Genomic DNA, 17477 nt, shown 5'->3' on the forward strand with positions numbered 1-17477 from the left:
TTTTTTCTTTTTGCCTTTAATGTGAGGGCATCTGTTGGGAAAGTCACTCCTATACAACAGCCAATGAGAATACTAACCTATACTACCATGCTTAGGGCATTCTTCGGTCCACTATAATGAGGTTTCCAAGATCCCGGAGCTTCATGTTTCTTTGGCCAGTTGGATTTCTGAATAGGACAGTCCTAGTCCAGCCCAGGGAATTTCCTGGCTGGTTCCTTTACATTTTCCATCAACATGCCCTTCTTGGCATCCAAATTCCACAACCTGGTAAAACACTTCTTGTACGTACCTCAGGAAAAAAAAAAGCTTAGCCAGACTTTGGTGCATACCTGTAATCCCAGCCACCTGGGAGACTGAGGCAAGTGGATCATAATTTCAAGGTCAGTGTGTACTGACCCTGCTCAAAAAAAAAAAGACGTAGCTCAGTGATAAAGTACTCGCCTAGCATGCTTGAAACCTGGGTTCAATTCCCAGTACTGCAAAAATATAATGAAAGTTGAGTGTAATCCCAGCTACTTGAGAGGCTGGGGAAGAAGGACTTCAAAATCATGACCAGCCTGAGCAACTTAGCCCCGTCTCAAAAGGGCTGAGGAACTAGCTGGGTAGTAAGGCACCCCTGGGTTCAATCACTGCTACCAAAAAAAAAAAAAAAGAGCTTATATGTACTACTGTATGGATGGACCATAGCACACAGGACCATAGCCGTCATGACCAAAGCAGGGTCTGAATCCCAAATTGCAGACTCAGGAATTGGATTTGCCAAGCAGTTTTAAGCTGCTGGGCCACAATCATTCAGGTTGGTTAGCCATCCAACTTCAATGATTGCTTCTTACAAGGTCTCTAAAATTCTAGTCTGCCACCATCCTTTCCCCAGTGGCTCACAGTCTTTCAGATGATTGTGTAGTAGGTGCCAAAGAGAATTTTATAAAGAACCTCAAATATGCTCTCTGCCGACCTGCAGCTCACTGCCTAGTTAGAAATAAAGATAATAACAGAAATACACAATCAGGTATTTTTAAATACAATCCTGCTATAAGAGGAATCGGCTTGAGCTCAAGAGTTCAGGTAATACGAACAGAGAAATCAGGCCCTTGAACATTAAGCAGACTAGAGCTCTTCATAGCAAGTACTGTAAGGTGGAAGTGACCGGACTGTGGGCTCAGAAATCAAGGCAAGAAAGGGAGGGGCAGACTAGAACCTTTAAAGTGGGCTGACAACTTTGGAGAGCAGTGGCGGAGCCGGAGCAGAGGAAGGCAACAAAATGTGGACATGCAGTTAGTATGGTAGCTGAGAACAGAGTTCCAGCTTACGGAGATCCATAAAGACCACTGGAGAGGGCTGGGGTTGTAGCTAAGAACGTGCGAGGCACTGGGTTCGATCCTCAGCACCACATAAAAATAAATAAGGGAATTGTGTCCAACTACAACTAAAATAAATTTTAAAAAAGACCACTGGAGAGACTGCTGTGAAAGTAATCCCAGCCCAACTAGGATGGATGGAGGAGTGTGGAAAATGGTCTAACAAATACCCCTTGAGCCGGAGATGTACTCAGTGATGGAGCACTTGCCTAGCACGCACCAGGCTCTATGGGTCCAACACCCAGAACCACAAAAACAGACTTTTAAGGACTACTTGGAATGGGGGCAGAGCTCTTTGTATTAGCTTTCAATTAGTGTGGCAAAATATCTGAGAAAATCAATTTAAAAGGAGGAAAGTTTCATTTTGGCTTAGTTTCAGAGGTTTCATCCCATAACTGCTTGTCCTTGTTGCTCTGGGCCTGTGATGGTACAATAAGTCGTGGAGGGTCTGTGTAGCTTCCTGTTCACCTCATGGCATCCAGGAAGCAAAAAGGAAAGGGCTGGGATCTCAATACTCCCTTCAAGGGCATGTCCCCCATGACCTAACTTCCTCCCCCTAGGCTCTATCACCTCCCCGTAGTGCCACAGGATGGTGAGTAAGCCTTTACACATGGGCCTTTGAGGGACACTTATCCAAACCATACCACTATTAGAAATAAGGTAAGTGGAGGACACATCGCCACATGTTAAGTTGACTGGGAAATAATGAGTCAATATCCGAGTAGGACTTACAGAACAACAGACCAGCTGGAGCCACAGACCTCAAACAAGGGAAAGTCTCCTACAGTGGGAGAACTCTGGGCTGTCACCACAGGAAAGGCTCACCATGGGACATCATAGAGCAGCACTTCTGAATGACCCTTAAACAAAATCTCCAATTTTGGTATAATGACCCATGATGCTTTATAAACTCAGTAAAATAAAGTCAACAAAGAATTAGGAAATAGTTTCTAAATAGTCTACACAGAACTCAAAACTCATATTGATAAACATAACCACTTAGTTACTAATACAAATGACTTAACCATGTGCCTTCAGTTCAAAGACAAAAGAGAATTAGAAAAAGTCTTGAACTTTATTATTGACATAGTTGTAATGATTCTGAAGCTTGCTGGCTATGAAGCACTGAGCAAATGAGCTAAATATATTTAAGACAACAGGAATCCAAGATTAGGATTAAAAGTTTCATTATGAACTCATTGATTTTAAAATATAATAAATATTCACATATACATACACCTCCTCACACATATACACACTTATTTATATAAATATTTCCCCACTCCTGCAGGATGTGGTAGCACACACTTATAATCCCAGCAGCTCAGGAGGATCATGAGTTTAAAGCCAGCCTCTGCAACTTAGCAAAACCCTGTCTCTAAAAAAAAAAAAATGCAGAGGGGTGGGGCTGGGGATATGGCTCAGTGGTTAGGTTCAATCCCTAGTACCTAAAAATAAACATATATATATATATATGGAGCTAGCTAACTCTGCCTTCTTATGACACCGAAGTATCAGTGTGAATACCTAGTGCCAATTTTAGCTTCTAAATGTTATACCTACTAAAAGAAACCAGGTTCTGGAGAAATTTGTGAGGCTGGGCAAGGAAGAGGCAAGATGAGCCTGGAACATTATCCTGTGTCACAAAATAAAGAAATGCTAAAAATAAAAAAAGTTACTAGGACATGAGGGCCTGGGGGACCAGCTTATAAAGGAGTTTTCACTAGCCAAATCAAAAAAATTTGAGCACGGAAATGAGTAACCCCAGCAGGAGCTGGGGTTGTAGTTCAGTTGTAATGCATTTGCCTAGCATGTGTAAGGGACTGGGTTTGATTTTCAGCATTGCATATGAATAAAAAAAATAAAGGTCCATCAACAACTAAAAAGAAAATTTAAAAATTCAGCAATGAATCCACTGAAAGAGAAATTAGGAAAACTACTCTATTCACAATAGCCTCAAAAAAAATTTTAAATCCTGGAATCAATCTAACAAAAGAGGTGAAAGACCTTTACAATGAAAACTACAGAACACTAAAAAAAGAAATTGAAGAAAACCTCAGAAAATGGAAAGATCTCCCATGCTCCTGGATAGGCAGAATTATTATTGTCAAAATGGCCATACTACTAAAAGCGTTATACATATTTAATGCAATTCCTATTAAAATTCTTATTAAAATCCCAATGACATTCTTCATAGAAGTAGAAAAAAGAATCATGAAATTTATTTGGAAAAATAAGAAACCCAGAATAGCTAAAGCAATCTTTAGCAAGAAAAGTGAAGCAGGAGGCATCACAATATCAGACCTTAAACTATACTACAGAGCTATAATAACAAAAACAGCATGGTATTGGCACCAAAATAGAGTTGTAGACCAATGGTATAGAATAGAAGACACAGAGACAAACCCACATAAATATAGTTATCTCATACTAGACAAGGGTGCCAAAAAACATTCACTGGAGAAAACATAGCCTATTCAACAAATGGTGCTGGCAAAACTGGAAATCCATATGGAGCAAAATGAAATTAAACCTGTATCTTTCACCCTGCACAAAAATCAACTCAAAGTAGAACAGAGACCCTGTGCCTAATAGAAAAAAATATGCACCACTTTGGCCTAGGATCTGACTTCCTTAACAAGATTCCTAAAATGCAAGAAGTAAAATCAAGAATCAATAAATGGGATGGATTCCAATTAAAAAGCTTCTTCTCAACAAAGGAAACAATAACGTGAGGAGACAGGAGCCTACAGATTGGGATAAAATCTTTACCACATGCACCTCTGATAAAGCATTAATTTCTAGGATGTATAAAGAACTCAGAAAACTTAACACCAAAAAAACAAATAACCCAATCAATAAATGAGCTAAAGAACTGAACAGACACTTCACAGAAGAAGAAATACAATTGATCAACAAATATATGAAAAAGTGTTCAACATCTCTAGCAATTAGAGAAATACAAATCAAAACTACTCTAAGATTTCATCTCACTCCTGTCAGAATAGCAATGATCAAGAATATAGGCAACAATGAATGTTGGTGAGGATGTGGGGAAAAGGTACACTCATACATTGCTGGTGGGACTGCAAATTGGTGTAATCACTATGGAAAGCAGTATGGAGACTCCTCAGAAAATTGGGAATGGAACCACCATTTGACCCAGCTATCCCACGCCTCGATTTATACCCAAAGGACTTAAAATCAGCATACTACAGTGTTCCAGCCACGTCAATGTTTATAGCAGCTCAATTCACAATAGCTAAACTATGGAACCAACCTAGGTGTCCTTCAATAGATGAATGGATAAAGAAAACGAGGTATATATACTCAATGGAATACTACTCAGCTTTAAAGAAGAGAGAAATTATGGCATTTGCCAGTAAATGGTTGGAGAATATCATGCTAAGCGAAATAAGCCAATCCCAAAAGATGAAAGGCTGAATGTTTTCTCTAATATGCAGATGCTAATTCACAATAAGGTGGAGGGCACTAGAGCAGAATAGCATTACCTTAGATTAGGTAGAGGGCAGTGAAGGGAGGGGATGTGAGGATAGGAAAGATAGAATGAATCAGACATTATTACTGTATGTATATATGTGACTACATGACCAATATGATTCTACAACATGTACATTCAGAAAAATGAGAAATTATATCCCATCTATGTGTAACATATCAAAATGCATAAATGCTTCCTACTATCATGTACAACTAATTAAAACAATTTTTTTTAAAAAAATGAGTAATGTATAACATTTTCAAAGAATCCATGAGTCTAAACTGACAGGGGAAAAAAAAGAGTAGAAAGCTCTTCTTTGCTTAGAGCTCCAACTACTCAACATACACACATGAAGTTAGAAACTCAGCCTGTCACAATGATCACAAACAACAAGCCAAGAACCACCAGTGGATCCAAAAACAACCAGCTAAGTGTTGACAGAACTAATTAATTAACAAATTAATTATTCATTATAAAGGGAAAGTTGTAATAACCCAGTGGGAAAAAACCTCTGCAGTCACGTGATCAGAGTGGATTACCAATAACAGGAAAAACGGACACGCACTTCTTTACCTGACAAAGGGCAGGTTTCTGTAGTGCTCCTCTGAATCTCAACATCAGGACATAATCAGATAAATCCAAATTGAGGGACTTGTACAAGCTAGCACCCACCCCTCAAGTGTGTTGATGTCAAATGAAAATGAAAGAAACTCTGGAGGACAATGGGTTTTGTTCCTAGAAAATAACATACTACAGTTTGAGACCAAAGCATCATGATTCTGAAAGTACTCTCCACTGGATTAATGAAGTATCATGTTTATGAAAGACAGGAAACAAAGGCAGAACATGTGAGCGACTGAGAATCCAGGTGAAGAGTAGATATCAAATTCCTACAACATTTCTACAAGTTTAAAGATTTTTACAATAAAGCATTTTTAAAATGTGAGAACAAGCTGGTGCGGTGGCATTTCTCAGGAGGCCGAGGCAGGAGGATGGTGATTCAAAGCCAGCCTCAGCAACAGTAAGGTGCTAAGCAACTCAGTGAGACCCTGTCTCTAAATAAAATATAAAATAGGGCCGGGGATGTGGTTCAGTGGTTGAGTGCCCCTGAGTTCAATCCCAATACAAAAAAAAAAAAAAAAAATGTGAGAACACATTTATGGAAATAACTGAAATCAATAGGGGATACTACATCTTACTTTCCGTTCTGCTAGACACATAGACCACAATCACAAACAGCTCGCTTTACCTCAACAATGCATGAAGGAATGAAGAGACTGAATTTTTTAATATTTATTTTTAAGTTGTAGTTGGAACAATACCTTTATTTTATTTATTTTTATGTGGTGATAAGGATCAAAACCAGTAAGGAAACCAAAGCCTATGAAGTAAGTTTCCCTAAAAACATTATCTCATCGATACATTAAAAAAAAATAAATTCTTAGGGGAAAAATACATAGAAGTATTACGTAAGTTTTTCATTACTACAACAAAATGCCTAAAGTGGGCTAATTTTACAATAAAAGAGGTCAAGCTGGGCATGGTAGCACATGCCTGTAATTCCAGCCACTTAAGAGACTGAGGTAGGAGGATCCTGAGTGCAGGGCCAGCCTGGAAACCATAGTGAGACCCTATCTCAAAAATCAAAAGGGCTGGGAATACAGCTCAGGGGTAGAGAAGCCTGTGCATTCTACTGTACCTATAGCAACAGAGAGAGAGACAAAAGGGGAAAACCCTGTTGGTTGAGTCACATGAATAGGAGCCCGTAACAGGAGATCATATCACCAAAGAGGAAGTGAGAGAGACACTGAGATCCCACAATCCCTTTGACAACACACCCTCAAATAACATCATCTCAGTGACGCTGGGAGGCTGGACCTCTAGATCCCACCTCTCAAAGGTCCAGCCCCCCAACATCACTACATTGAGAACCCAACTCCAGCACATGAGCCTCTGGGGAACACTCACCACACCCAGACCCTTGTGCCACATGAAGACCGGCTGGCTCTAGGTGGTAATACTCTATCCTGTTTTCTTTCCAGTTTCCTTGGTTTTCCAGACTTCCGCCATGAAAAATGAAATTGATACTCAAAAAAATATCAATCAAGATTTTTAATAAAGCAAATAATTTTACAGTAAGGCACAAATGAGATATTCTTAGAATTTAATAAACTTTACTATTTCAAATTATTACTGGTATTTAGAGTCCTAGATTTTCGTGAATGCATATGGCAGGGCTGGGCTACAAATGGCCAGAGAGTAACTCAGCACTTTGATTTGTTTACAATGGAATATTTGCATGTTTCCTCCAAGGACGCTGTACCTTCTTGCTGGCCAAGACATCCAGGTCACAGCAGATTCGGGCACGAGTAGAGGAGGGCTGGATGATGTCATCCACAAACCCTGGTGAAGGACAGGAAGGAGATCACTGGGTGCCCCATGATGCCATCCCACCCAGGCCTTGGGCGCAGCCTAAGTACCATCCCCAGGGCCAACGATGTGAGCAGGGCCTAATCTGGCATGGAGGCGCTGGGCCCTGTGACCCTCCCCTGCACCCCAGGGCTTGCCTGTTTTTCTGGCAGGTCCCCGATTTCTAGCCTAGGAGCACTTGGCAAGAAAAAGGAAATCCAACTCCCTCCCCAGCCTGCTCCAAGGCCTCCAACCCTGCCAAGATGAATTCAATGGGAAATGAAACTAAGAAAACATATCTATATTTTCAAAGATGGCTACAACAATTCTCCCCTCCCTATAAACAAGTCCTTCTGCAATATAACTGCTGCTTCTCCCACCAAGAGGCAGATTCTACTTCCTTCCTTGGCCTTGTGATTTGAGTGGCCAATAAAACAGGCAAAAGTGACTCTGGCAGGCTGGGGCTGTAGCTCTGTGGCTGAGCGCTTGCCTGGCACATGTGAGGCCCTGGGTTCGATCCTCAGCACCACATAAAATTAAATAAATAGAATAAAGAAGTTTCAAAAAAAAATTCTTTAAAAAAAAAAAAAGTGACTCTGGCAACCTCCAAACCTAGGGTTCAGGGGATCCTGCAGCTCCCCCTCATCCTTTTGCTACCCTTGGGACCCATGCAAAGAAGTTTGGATGAGGCTCATTAAGGGTGACAGGCCATGTGGGCAGAGTGTGGCTAACAGCCAGTGCCCACCACACACTGAGGCCACCTTGCACCACAGAGCCCCAGGTGAGCCACCAGGCGGGCCAGGCTGCCCTCCCTGCCGCCCCCACCTCTCACTGCAGCAGGGAAGGGGTTGGCAAACTTCTCGATGTACTCTCTCTGGGCAGCATCCACGTCCGCGTGCCCTTTGAAGATGATCTCCACGGCACCCTGTCAGGAGAGGGGTGACCAGCTTATTGGCACAGGGTCCCAGACCCAAGCAGACAGTAAATTCATAACTGTGTGGCTGCAAACTTGGCAAATCAGAGAGCACTGGAGGGAAGTGTCAGCTCCAGAGGCCAGAGCACAGGGACGGGCCCTGCCTGGGGTCAACCACCGGGACTCCAAGATTCACAGGACAGGGCCTAACCCCATCCTACCCTCTCCCACCCCCGCTCCACGTCCTTTGAGGCCAAGATATCCAGCCTCTTTTCCACCTGTAAATTCATCATCCGCTGAATCAAGGGGATTAAAAGTGTCATTTTCCTTCTCTGCTACCCTGAGCCCTGAGCACACACTGGCGCAGACAGCACTGGCTAAGCTGCAGATGGCAAGGGCCTGGCTTCCAGGTCAGCACCAGTCGGTCCACCCCTAGGGACCCTAGGGGTTTATCTGGCTCAACCCAATAGCTCTTTCAAAACAAGGAGGGGGCAGGGACTGGGTCAAGCAACAGGAAGTACCTGTACCAGGATCAGAACCTGAGGTCAGCTTCTCATGAGCTGAAAGAAGGGCTCTGGGGTACCCCCTGGGGGCTGGGGTGGGGGTGGGGTGTCCAAGCTCTCCACGGTCAGTTCAGGGGACTCGGTCCTCTTCCCTTTTATCACATCCTTAAAGCCCCTCTGGCCAGTTCCACTCCCCTCCTCTCACCTGCCTCGTCCTCCCTGCTCCAAAGACACCAGCATGTGCCTGATGGAGGCAGACTGGCCTCAGAGGCCCAGGAAAGAGACTGGCCAAGGACTCAGCCCCACTCCCTCCAGTCCTGGCCCATCCAGGGGCCATAGCCTCTTTCCCACATGTCCCAGCTATGCTCGGAGGATACAGTCAGTCCATGGCCCAGGAGAGGGGCGAGCTGGTGGCCCTCACCTTGGCTCCCATGACAGCGATCTCAGCTGTGGGCCAGGCATAGTTGGTGTCACCAAGAAGGTGCTTCGAGCTCATGACATCATAGGCACCGCCGTAGGCCTAAGGACAGACCCAAACGCACAACATTAGAGCCTGAGACAACCAGATCACACCCTGAGAGAGCCAGGAAACCAGGTGACATGGGGATGGAGAACAAGAAGAGCCCTCCTGGGGTCTGGGAGGCCAAGGCCAGGGGCCTTTCCCAATCAGGCAGTTGGTCCTGGCCTCCTCCCACCTCTGCTGTTCCCTCTGGAAGGACCCCTGACACGGCTGCAGGGGGGGAAGGCTCCTCCTTCACAGGGATGCACAAGATGACCGCAGCCAGCCCTGGTGATGCCAGGCCAGGCTGCTGGAGGCTGAGTGGGGTCATGTCTCCAGTGTGAGGGCCTCACCTTCCTGGTGATGACGGTGACTTTGGGAACAGTTGCTTCAGCAAACGCGTAGAGAAGCTTGGCGCCATGCCGGATGATGCCCCCGTACTCCTGCGCTGTACCTGGGTCATGAGGAAGAGTCAGGGTCACACAGGAGAGCCTCACAGGTGTGCACCCCGGAGAGGGACACCCAGCTACCCTCACACAGCCTTATCTCCTGGAAGCCAGAATATGCAGAAGTCATGAATCCTTGAGAGACGGTGCAAATGATCCTCCATCACTGGGCAAAGCCACCTGTCCTGGCCCCAACCTCTGCCAGTGACTCACCAGGAAGAAAGCCAGGGACGTCGACAAAGGTGATGAGGGGAATATTGAATGCATCACAGAATCTGACGAAACGAGCCCCCTTCACAGATGAATTAATGTCCAAGCACCCTAGAGAGACAGAGAGACAGAAAGAGAGAGAGACCATGCTGAGCTTCAGGGCAATTCCAGTTCCAACCCAGACAGTACGTCCTCACCTCCCATCCAGAGCTGGTTTCTGTGAAGCTCCACAGTCTCATTCTCAAGGGTACCAAGGAACCCTCATGCTCCCAGAAAAACAAGGAGGATAGAGAACAAGCCTGGCACTTGCCAAAGAAGGCCCAGGAGTAGCCTCAACTCAGAGGCTCCCTTGCTGGACACAGCCCTGGCATGCCCCGGTGGGAACATCAGTGACAGTGATCAGCCAGTGGCTGGCCAGGAGAGTCCTTGGGGCTTAGCATCAGCCTCTGGCTCCGTGATTTACAGCTATGTATCCTCAGGGGAAGCTTCGCCTGCAAACAGGGATAGCATGTTCCCAAGCAGAGTCAGGAGGACCGAGTGCATGGCATCTACAAATGGCACAGAGTGAGAGCCCAAGCCAGGGAATCTCCCCCGGGGGGAGCTTCTAACCTACTCCCTGAGGCCAGCACGACCCCAATTCTGAAATACTGTAGAGCCCCAAGAGAGAAGGACACAGACCAACATCCCTCCTGGACACAGGAGTAAAGACCCTTACCTTTTAAGTAAAGTATATCACTAAATCGAACTCAGCAATATATAACCAGTAGCACACCAAGACCAAGTAGGGCTTACCAAAGGAGTTCAAGGTTGGTTTTAACACATGAAAACCAATAAAACGATTAAATAATGGAGAAAAATTTTTTCTACAACAATCTCAATAAATACAGAGAAACACCTGACAAAATGCAATATCCCTTCACAGTTAAAAACTAGCAGATAATGGAGGAAAGGAATGGAACCTGATAAAGAGAATGAAACGAAAACACAGAAAAACAGGACTTTATCAATTTTCTGAAAATCTATGCATCAAAAAAAAAAAAAAAAGAAAAAATACCATTAAGAAAATGAATAGACAAGTCACAGACCAGGAAAAAAAAATACATGTGGTACATATACCTAGAAAGAATTCACATCCAGTACAGGTGCAGTGGTGCATGCCTGTAATCCCAACAATTCAGAAGGCTGAGGCAGGAGAATCACAAGATTGAAGCCAGCCTCAGCAACTTAATGAGATCCTGTCTCAGAAAAAATAAATACATAAAAAGTGCTGGGGATGCAGCTCAGTGATAGAGCACCCCTAAGTTCAACCCCTATTACCAAAAAAAGAAAGAACTGGGTGCAGTGGCACATGCCTATAATCCCAGCACCTTAGGAGACTGAGGCAGGAGGATCGTGAGTTCAAAGCCAGCTTCAGCAGAGTGAGGCACTAAGCAACTTAGTGAGACCCCGTCTCTAAATGAAAATTACAAAATAGGGCTAAGGATGTGGCTCAGTGGTCAAGTGCCCCTGAGTTCAATCCCTGGTACCAAAACAACAACAAAAAATAAAGAAAGCAGGAAAGCAAAAGAAATAATACAATTATTTATATTTATAAATAAAACTAAAATTCTGGAGCTAAAAAAGTATAATAACTAAAAATGAAAAAATTCATTCCATTCTCCTGCTCGATAGAAGATCTGGGCAAGCAGAAGAAAGATCAGGGAATATGAAGATCAAACAACTAAAATTACAATATCTTAGCAGCAGCAGTGAGAAAAATGAAATTTGTGAACAGGCCTCAGGGACCTAAAGGGACACCACCAAGTGGACCAACTTACACAGCATAGGACCAGGAGGAGAAGACTGAGAAAATGGGACAGAGATAATTTTAAGAAATAACATCTGAAGAATCCCAGCCTTTGGGGCAGGAGACCCCTGTGTTTCTCCTTGATAGCAAAGCATAAACCTTCTTTTTCCTTTTTCTCAAAACCATGTCCTCACTACTGGATTGGCACTGAGGACAAGGACCAAGCTTTTAGCAATATTTTGTGACCCAGATGGGACCCGGGAGCAGTCCCAGCTTTCTTGGGCAGGCCTGGCTCTCTACGGAAGGAACCCCACTGCCATGCTGAGGAGCTTGCTGAGAGCCACCTGCAGGAGAGTCAGGAGATGGGTAAACCAGAGGAGCTGTTCCTGTGAGTACAGGGAGGGACCAAGGGACCACCCCAGCAGCTGCCGAAGCTCGTTTTGCTTTGCGGAACTCCTGCCTTCTCTCCCTGAACGGCACAGGTCACTCCATCATGGTCCACTTTGAGAAAAAGGAAACCGAACTCAGGAAAGTCACAATAACTTTGGCCACCTGGCAAGTCCTCCTGTGTGCACTCCAAGACCCCTGATTCCACACACCTGATTCCTCTTTGTGGGAACATCTGGTCTCTATTTCTGGGGACATCTGTGTGCCACTGGTGGTGTAGGAATCACGGTTAAGTGGAACTCAAGAACCCAAGGATGTGTACTCCCTTCTGATCTGTTCTAGGTTCTCACCTGTTTGTTGGCCTTGGCCCTGGACTTGGGAATTCCCTCTGGCTGTCTGTCCTGTTCGAATCTGCCCTTTTTAACACATGGCCAGTACTGCACTGATCATATAGGTGGTCTCCTGGGAAAGACCTTGGCTGGTTAATTTAAAGGCTCATATTTGTCAGCCTTGGTTTTGCCGCTCTTCTCCGGTTGTCTCTCTTTCTTTTTTGTACAAATTTGAGTTGGTCTGTCAAAGATAAAGTGAGTTGAAGAAAGGACCATCTGTAAGTCAGTCTAAGATAATGTTTTACTATAGTAATGTAGCTTTTAAGTAGATTTCTACATTATCATACAATCTTGCAGTTGGAGTTGGTCTGTGAAAGGTAAAGTATGTGGAAGAAATTTATACATGTGGTCTGTCTGTTTTAAAGGTTCCCATCTATCAGCCCTGGTTTCAGGGATCCTCTTGGTCTATTTTTTTGTTTGTGTGTTTGTTTGTTTTTTGTTTTTGTTTTTGTTTTTGTCTGTTACTGGCCCTTTAAGACAAGAGCCATGCCACACTGATCTTACCATTAGTCTCTGGAGCAGAGAGATCTTGGCTGCATGGGCCACCTATAGGGATAAACCTGTCTAAGAGAAAGAGGGTTTGCTATAATATAATCTGGGCTTTAAATGGTTTTTCTGGATTATTATACCATTTTGTCTTTGAAGTTGGTCTGTCAGGGGTTCTGTGTGCACAGGCACTGATGCAGGAGCGTGATAAGAGGCTGAACTGTCAAGAAATAAGCTGAAGGTGTCAAAAGGCATGCCTCTGGTGGGCAAGGATATCCCACAGAAGAAAGCATTAAAAAAAGATTTCAGTCTTCTAAACCCAGGGCTGGCAGTCCTAGCACTGTCTCTCGGCCTGGCCCCAGGCAGCCACAGATCATCTCACGTGGGTAAAAGACACAGGCCCCTACACTGGGAAAAAAAAAATCCCAGAAAAGCTGCCTGGGCTATAGAAAAATGGCCAAAGAGAACCTGGCCTCTGCCCTGCCCCTGGGGCTGGAGGCTGCTAGCCACAAGTGCTGTGGCAGGAGGTTTCAGCACTGTCAGCTTATGACCTGGGGATAGGAATAGTCTCCCCTTTTAAGATCTGACAGGACACCCCATTTGGGCAGGGATATTCACACTGGGTCAAAGCAGTTCTTACTGTAATAGTATCCCATCAAACTAATGGTCGAATAAATAACTGCACTCAGAAAAGAAAAAGGCAGAAACGAAGGCCCACCTGTGTTTTATAGGCAGCCTCTCAAAGGGATCTCAAGGAGCTTAAAGAAAAAGATGGAAAGGGCCTCCTCCAGTGGGTACCAATATACCTAGTATAAGGAAGAGGCCCCAAAGGAGCCTCTGGGCACAACTGACAGTGGGGAACTCAAAGTTGGTGACATGTGATAATAATAATGGACACAGGTCAGGCTCAAAAATATCCAGTGCTCTGACTCCTTGAATGGGAGAAAATGATTAAGGTGTGTGTATATATATATATATTTATTTATTTATTTATTTTGTATATGCTGGACTGTCCAACCCTCTCTTGAGATAAAACATCTTGTGTAAATTAAATGCACAGATAACATTCATAAGGTCTGTCTCAGTGTATGAATTTAAGAAAGGGTCCAAAACTAGAAAGGATAAGAGAAAGTTATATGTATGGAAATATATTTTAGAATGGAAAATTAAAAGGTAAAAGAGATGTTCTGGATGAGAAAGTATTTTGTCTGGTGAAGTGATATTCTTGTGTTAACGTCCAAGATGAAAGAGGACAAAACTAAGGATATTAAGAAGTTTTGAATGTTTAAGTAAGTTGCAGAAGGTTTGTGGAAGGTAAATCTCAAAAAGTTTGTTTGTGATTAAACTAGCTATAATCAGCACAAAGTTATTTAAACTTTAATATACTGATATGAAGCAAAATGAGCAAAAGACCTGAACAGATACCTCATCAAAAAAGATAAACAGATGAGTTATATGAAAAGATGCTCAACTTCACATCATTAGGAAATCGCAGATCGAGAAGCACCCATCAGAATGGCCAAAATCCAGAACAATGACAGAAGCAAAGCTGGCAATGGACGTGGAACAAGAGGAACCTGCTGACAGAAACGCAAAACCAATGAGTCACTTTGGTGGTTTCTTATAAAACTAAATATGCCCTTGCCGCACAATCCAACAATCAGCCTCCTTGGCAATTACCCAAATGAGTTCAAAACTGGGCTGGGAATGTAGCCTAGCATAAAAGCTCAGGCTTAACATGCGCAAGGCCCTGGATTCAATCTCCAGAACCACATGTGTACACATACATATGTGCAGAGTGGAAATGTACATCTAAGAAAAACCTGCACGTGAAGGCTTGTGGTAGCTTTACTCAAGTCAAAACTTGGAAGGAAGCAAAATCAACACTGTGCTGTACATGAATGGATAAACTGTGGTACACCCAGATAATGAACTATCATGCAACATTAAAAGGGAGAAGCTATTAAGTCACAAAATGAATCAGAAAAACCTTAAAAACATTAATAAGTGAAAGAAGCCAATTTGAAAGGGCTGTATACTGGAGGATTCCAACCATATGACATTCTAGGAAAACTGCTGTGGCAAAAATAACAGATTAAGCTGGGTAAATAAGGGAGGGCAAGTTCTTCCAACACAAGGATTCAAATCCTAAAATCCCAGTTACTTGGGTGGTTGAGGCAGGAGAATTCCAAGTTCAAGGCCAGCCTCAGCAATTTAGTAAGACCCTGTCTCAAAACAAAAAGGGCTGGGGGAGGGGCTCAGTGGCAGAGCACCTCTGGGTTCAATCCCCAGTACAAAAATAAAAACAAATACTAAGAGGGAAATTGTGAAGAGGAAAGCAGTACCCCAGTCCCCACCCCACCATCCCCACCTAGCACACACCCATGAAGAGTCCCCATTCCCTGGATGTCACTGGGGTCCATCACCTTTAGAAAGCTGTGGAAGAGTCACAGCAAGATGCCACTGTCACGTACTGTGTACCCAGGGGCAGTGTTGAAGGTGGTGGAGACGACAGTGGATAGGACACCAACACCCCTCCCCTCAGAGCTCACGGTTTAGCAGATGATGATGTGGGTATGTAATGGCAGGGCACAAAGCCAGCCTCTAAAAATTAAAGACCCTGAAAGCTAAGAAGAAAGGTCATCTACACACCCTTACACAGGGGGAAGTCCACAAGGAGCCATGTTGAAGATATTTAGTATCAAAAGAGGAACTGAAAAAATAAAAATTTAAAAGAAAAACTGATTTGACAACAACCACTTGAGTTTTTCTTCTGGTCACGAAAGGACATGTCAGAGTAAAGGGCAGACAGGATGCTGTGGGCCGGGTAGCCCTAGCAAGGTTTATGAGACCTTCCCATCCTACCTGAGGCCACCTTGGGCTGGTTGCCAACAATTCCAACGGTCCTTCCATTCATTCTCGCAAAGCCAACAACAATGTTCTTGGCATAATTGGGCATGATCTCGAAAAATTCTCGCTCATCCACAATCTGTAGGAATAAATTTACTCCTGAGCTCAAAATGAAAGAAACAAGTACAAGACGCAGCTGCAAGGCAGAGCAAGACACTCCTGTTCCAGTCATAGAGCTGGACAGCTCCACTCCACCAGGACACAGCCCTTCCCCCGGGGATGGGGGACAGCAGCCTACCCCAGGGGAGGAGGGGAAACTCGCCCCAGCAGTGCGGCCACTCCACAGGTTCTAAAATTGGACAATTTGAATCTGGAATTATTCATGATAATTTGTTTTTACCTTTGGGTTTTGAAATCATTCAAACTTACATAAAATTTTCAGAAACGGTACAGGAGCTGGCAGTAGCTCAGCAGGAGAGCACCCACCCAGCGTGCCAGTGACCCCAGCAGATCTCCAGCACCAAGCAACAAAAACCTGCTGCAAAAAACACTCACGAATCCTTCACCCAGATTCCTCATTTATTAGCATTTTACTAAAGCTCATCTGTTCTCTCCTCACCCTCCTCTTAGACATGATGCCTCTCTACCCTCACTGCCCATCTCCCAAAAATAGGGTCCTTCTCTTTACATAACTTCGGTGATAGCAAAACCAGGAAATTAACATCAATGCTATTTTCTATTACAGGACCTTATTCAAATTTTGCCAGATGTTCCAGTAACCTTCCTTGCCACAGTGAAATCTGACCCAGGGTCACTGGGCACTCTGGGTGGCCCTATCTCTGTCCTCCTCCAATTGTTTTTCCTCCTAGGTCTTTCGTGATCCTGGTACCTTAAAGGTGCCAAGAGGCCAGTTATTTTGCAGAGTGGGCCTTCTATTTGGGTTGGATTGTTGTTTTTTCATGTTTGAATTCAGATACAACAGAGGTGACCTTCTCTCACAGCCAGCAGTAAATGATGTTAATCCGTCAGTTAATGGTGGTGATATCTGCAAGGTTTCTCACATCTGTAATGTTACTATTTTTTTAGTGTAATTAATATTTAGTGGAGAAATACTCTGAAACTGTGTAAAAATCCTGTCCTTTATCAAACTTCCATCAAAACTCCAGGTCTTCGCCCACTAGTTTAATACCAATTACTGACTCTTGCCTGATTCAGTAACTGCCATGACGGTTACCAAACAGTGATCTTTCTCCTTTCCAATTCTCCTTCTCCATTTATCAGTCAGCATGTGCTTTTTTTTTTTCAGCATGTGCTTTAAGAAAGATCTTTGCTTTTCTAATTTATTTATATCAAAATTCTTGTGGATTATCATCTTTTAAAAAATATTTATTCTGATTGTTGATGGACCTTTATTTTATTTATTTATATGTGGTGCTGACTATCCAACCCAGTGCCTCACACATGCCAGGCAAGTGCTCTACCCCTGAGCTACAGCCTCAGCCTGGATTATCATTTTGATCATTATTTTATGCCTCTCTACCCTGGTTCCCGCGTCCTATCAATGTCCCCATTGTTATCTGAGCGCTACCTTACACTTGGGACTCATCTCATCTTTAGGTTCGATGAGTCTGGCTTTTTTCCTGCCCCAGGAACACAATCAGCCATTTCTCCAAAGGACTCAGGTTCTACTTGGAGGGATGTGTGTGTTGTTCCTAATGGTCTCACAGAGCCAGACTAGA

General features: G+C 43.8%; 1 protein-coding gene across 1 annotated transcript in view; it reads right to left on the reverse strand.

Annotated features, from left to right (window-relative positions):
* Positions 1 to 6957: 6957 nt before the first annotated feature.
* The window catches only part of Pccb (propionyl-CoA carboxylase subunit beta), a 61408-nt gene continuing 50888 nt past the window's right edge, over positions 6958 to 17477 (reverse strand). Inside the window, exons 10-15 of the mRNA XM_046431941.2 lie at positions 15754 to 15877; positions 9844 to 9951; positions 9538 to 9638; positions 9107 to 9205; positions 8095 to 8194; positions 6958 to 7263 (exon numbers count right to left, since the gene is read on the reverse strand). Of these exons, the coding sequence (XP_046287897.1) occupies positions 7142 to 7263; positions 8095 to 8194; positions 9107 to 9205; positions 9538 to 9638; positions 9844 to 9951; positions 15754 to 15877 (654 nt within the window). The 3' untranslated portion in view covers positions 6958 to 7141. The remainder of the gene's footprint in view (positions 7264 to 8094; positions 8195 to 9106; positions 9206 to 9537; positions 9639 to 9843; positions 9952 to 15753; positions 15878 to 17477) is intronic.

Source organism: Marmota monax, unplaced genomic scaffold, assembly GCF_021218885.2.
Source record: "Marmota monax isolate L192 unplaced genomic scaffold, Marmota_monax_Labrador192_F-V1.1 WCK01_AAM20220418_F8-fsc00022, whole genome shotgun sequence".
NCBI classification, from domain to species: domain Eukaryota; kingdom Metazoa; phylum Chordata; class Mammalia; order Rodentia; family Sciuridae; genus Marmota; species Marmota monax.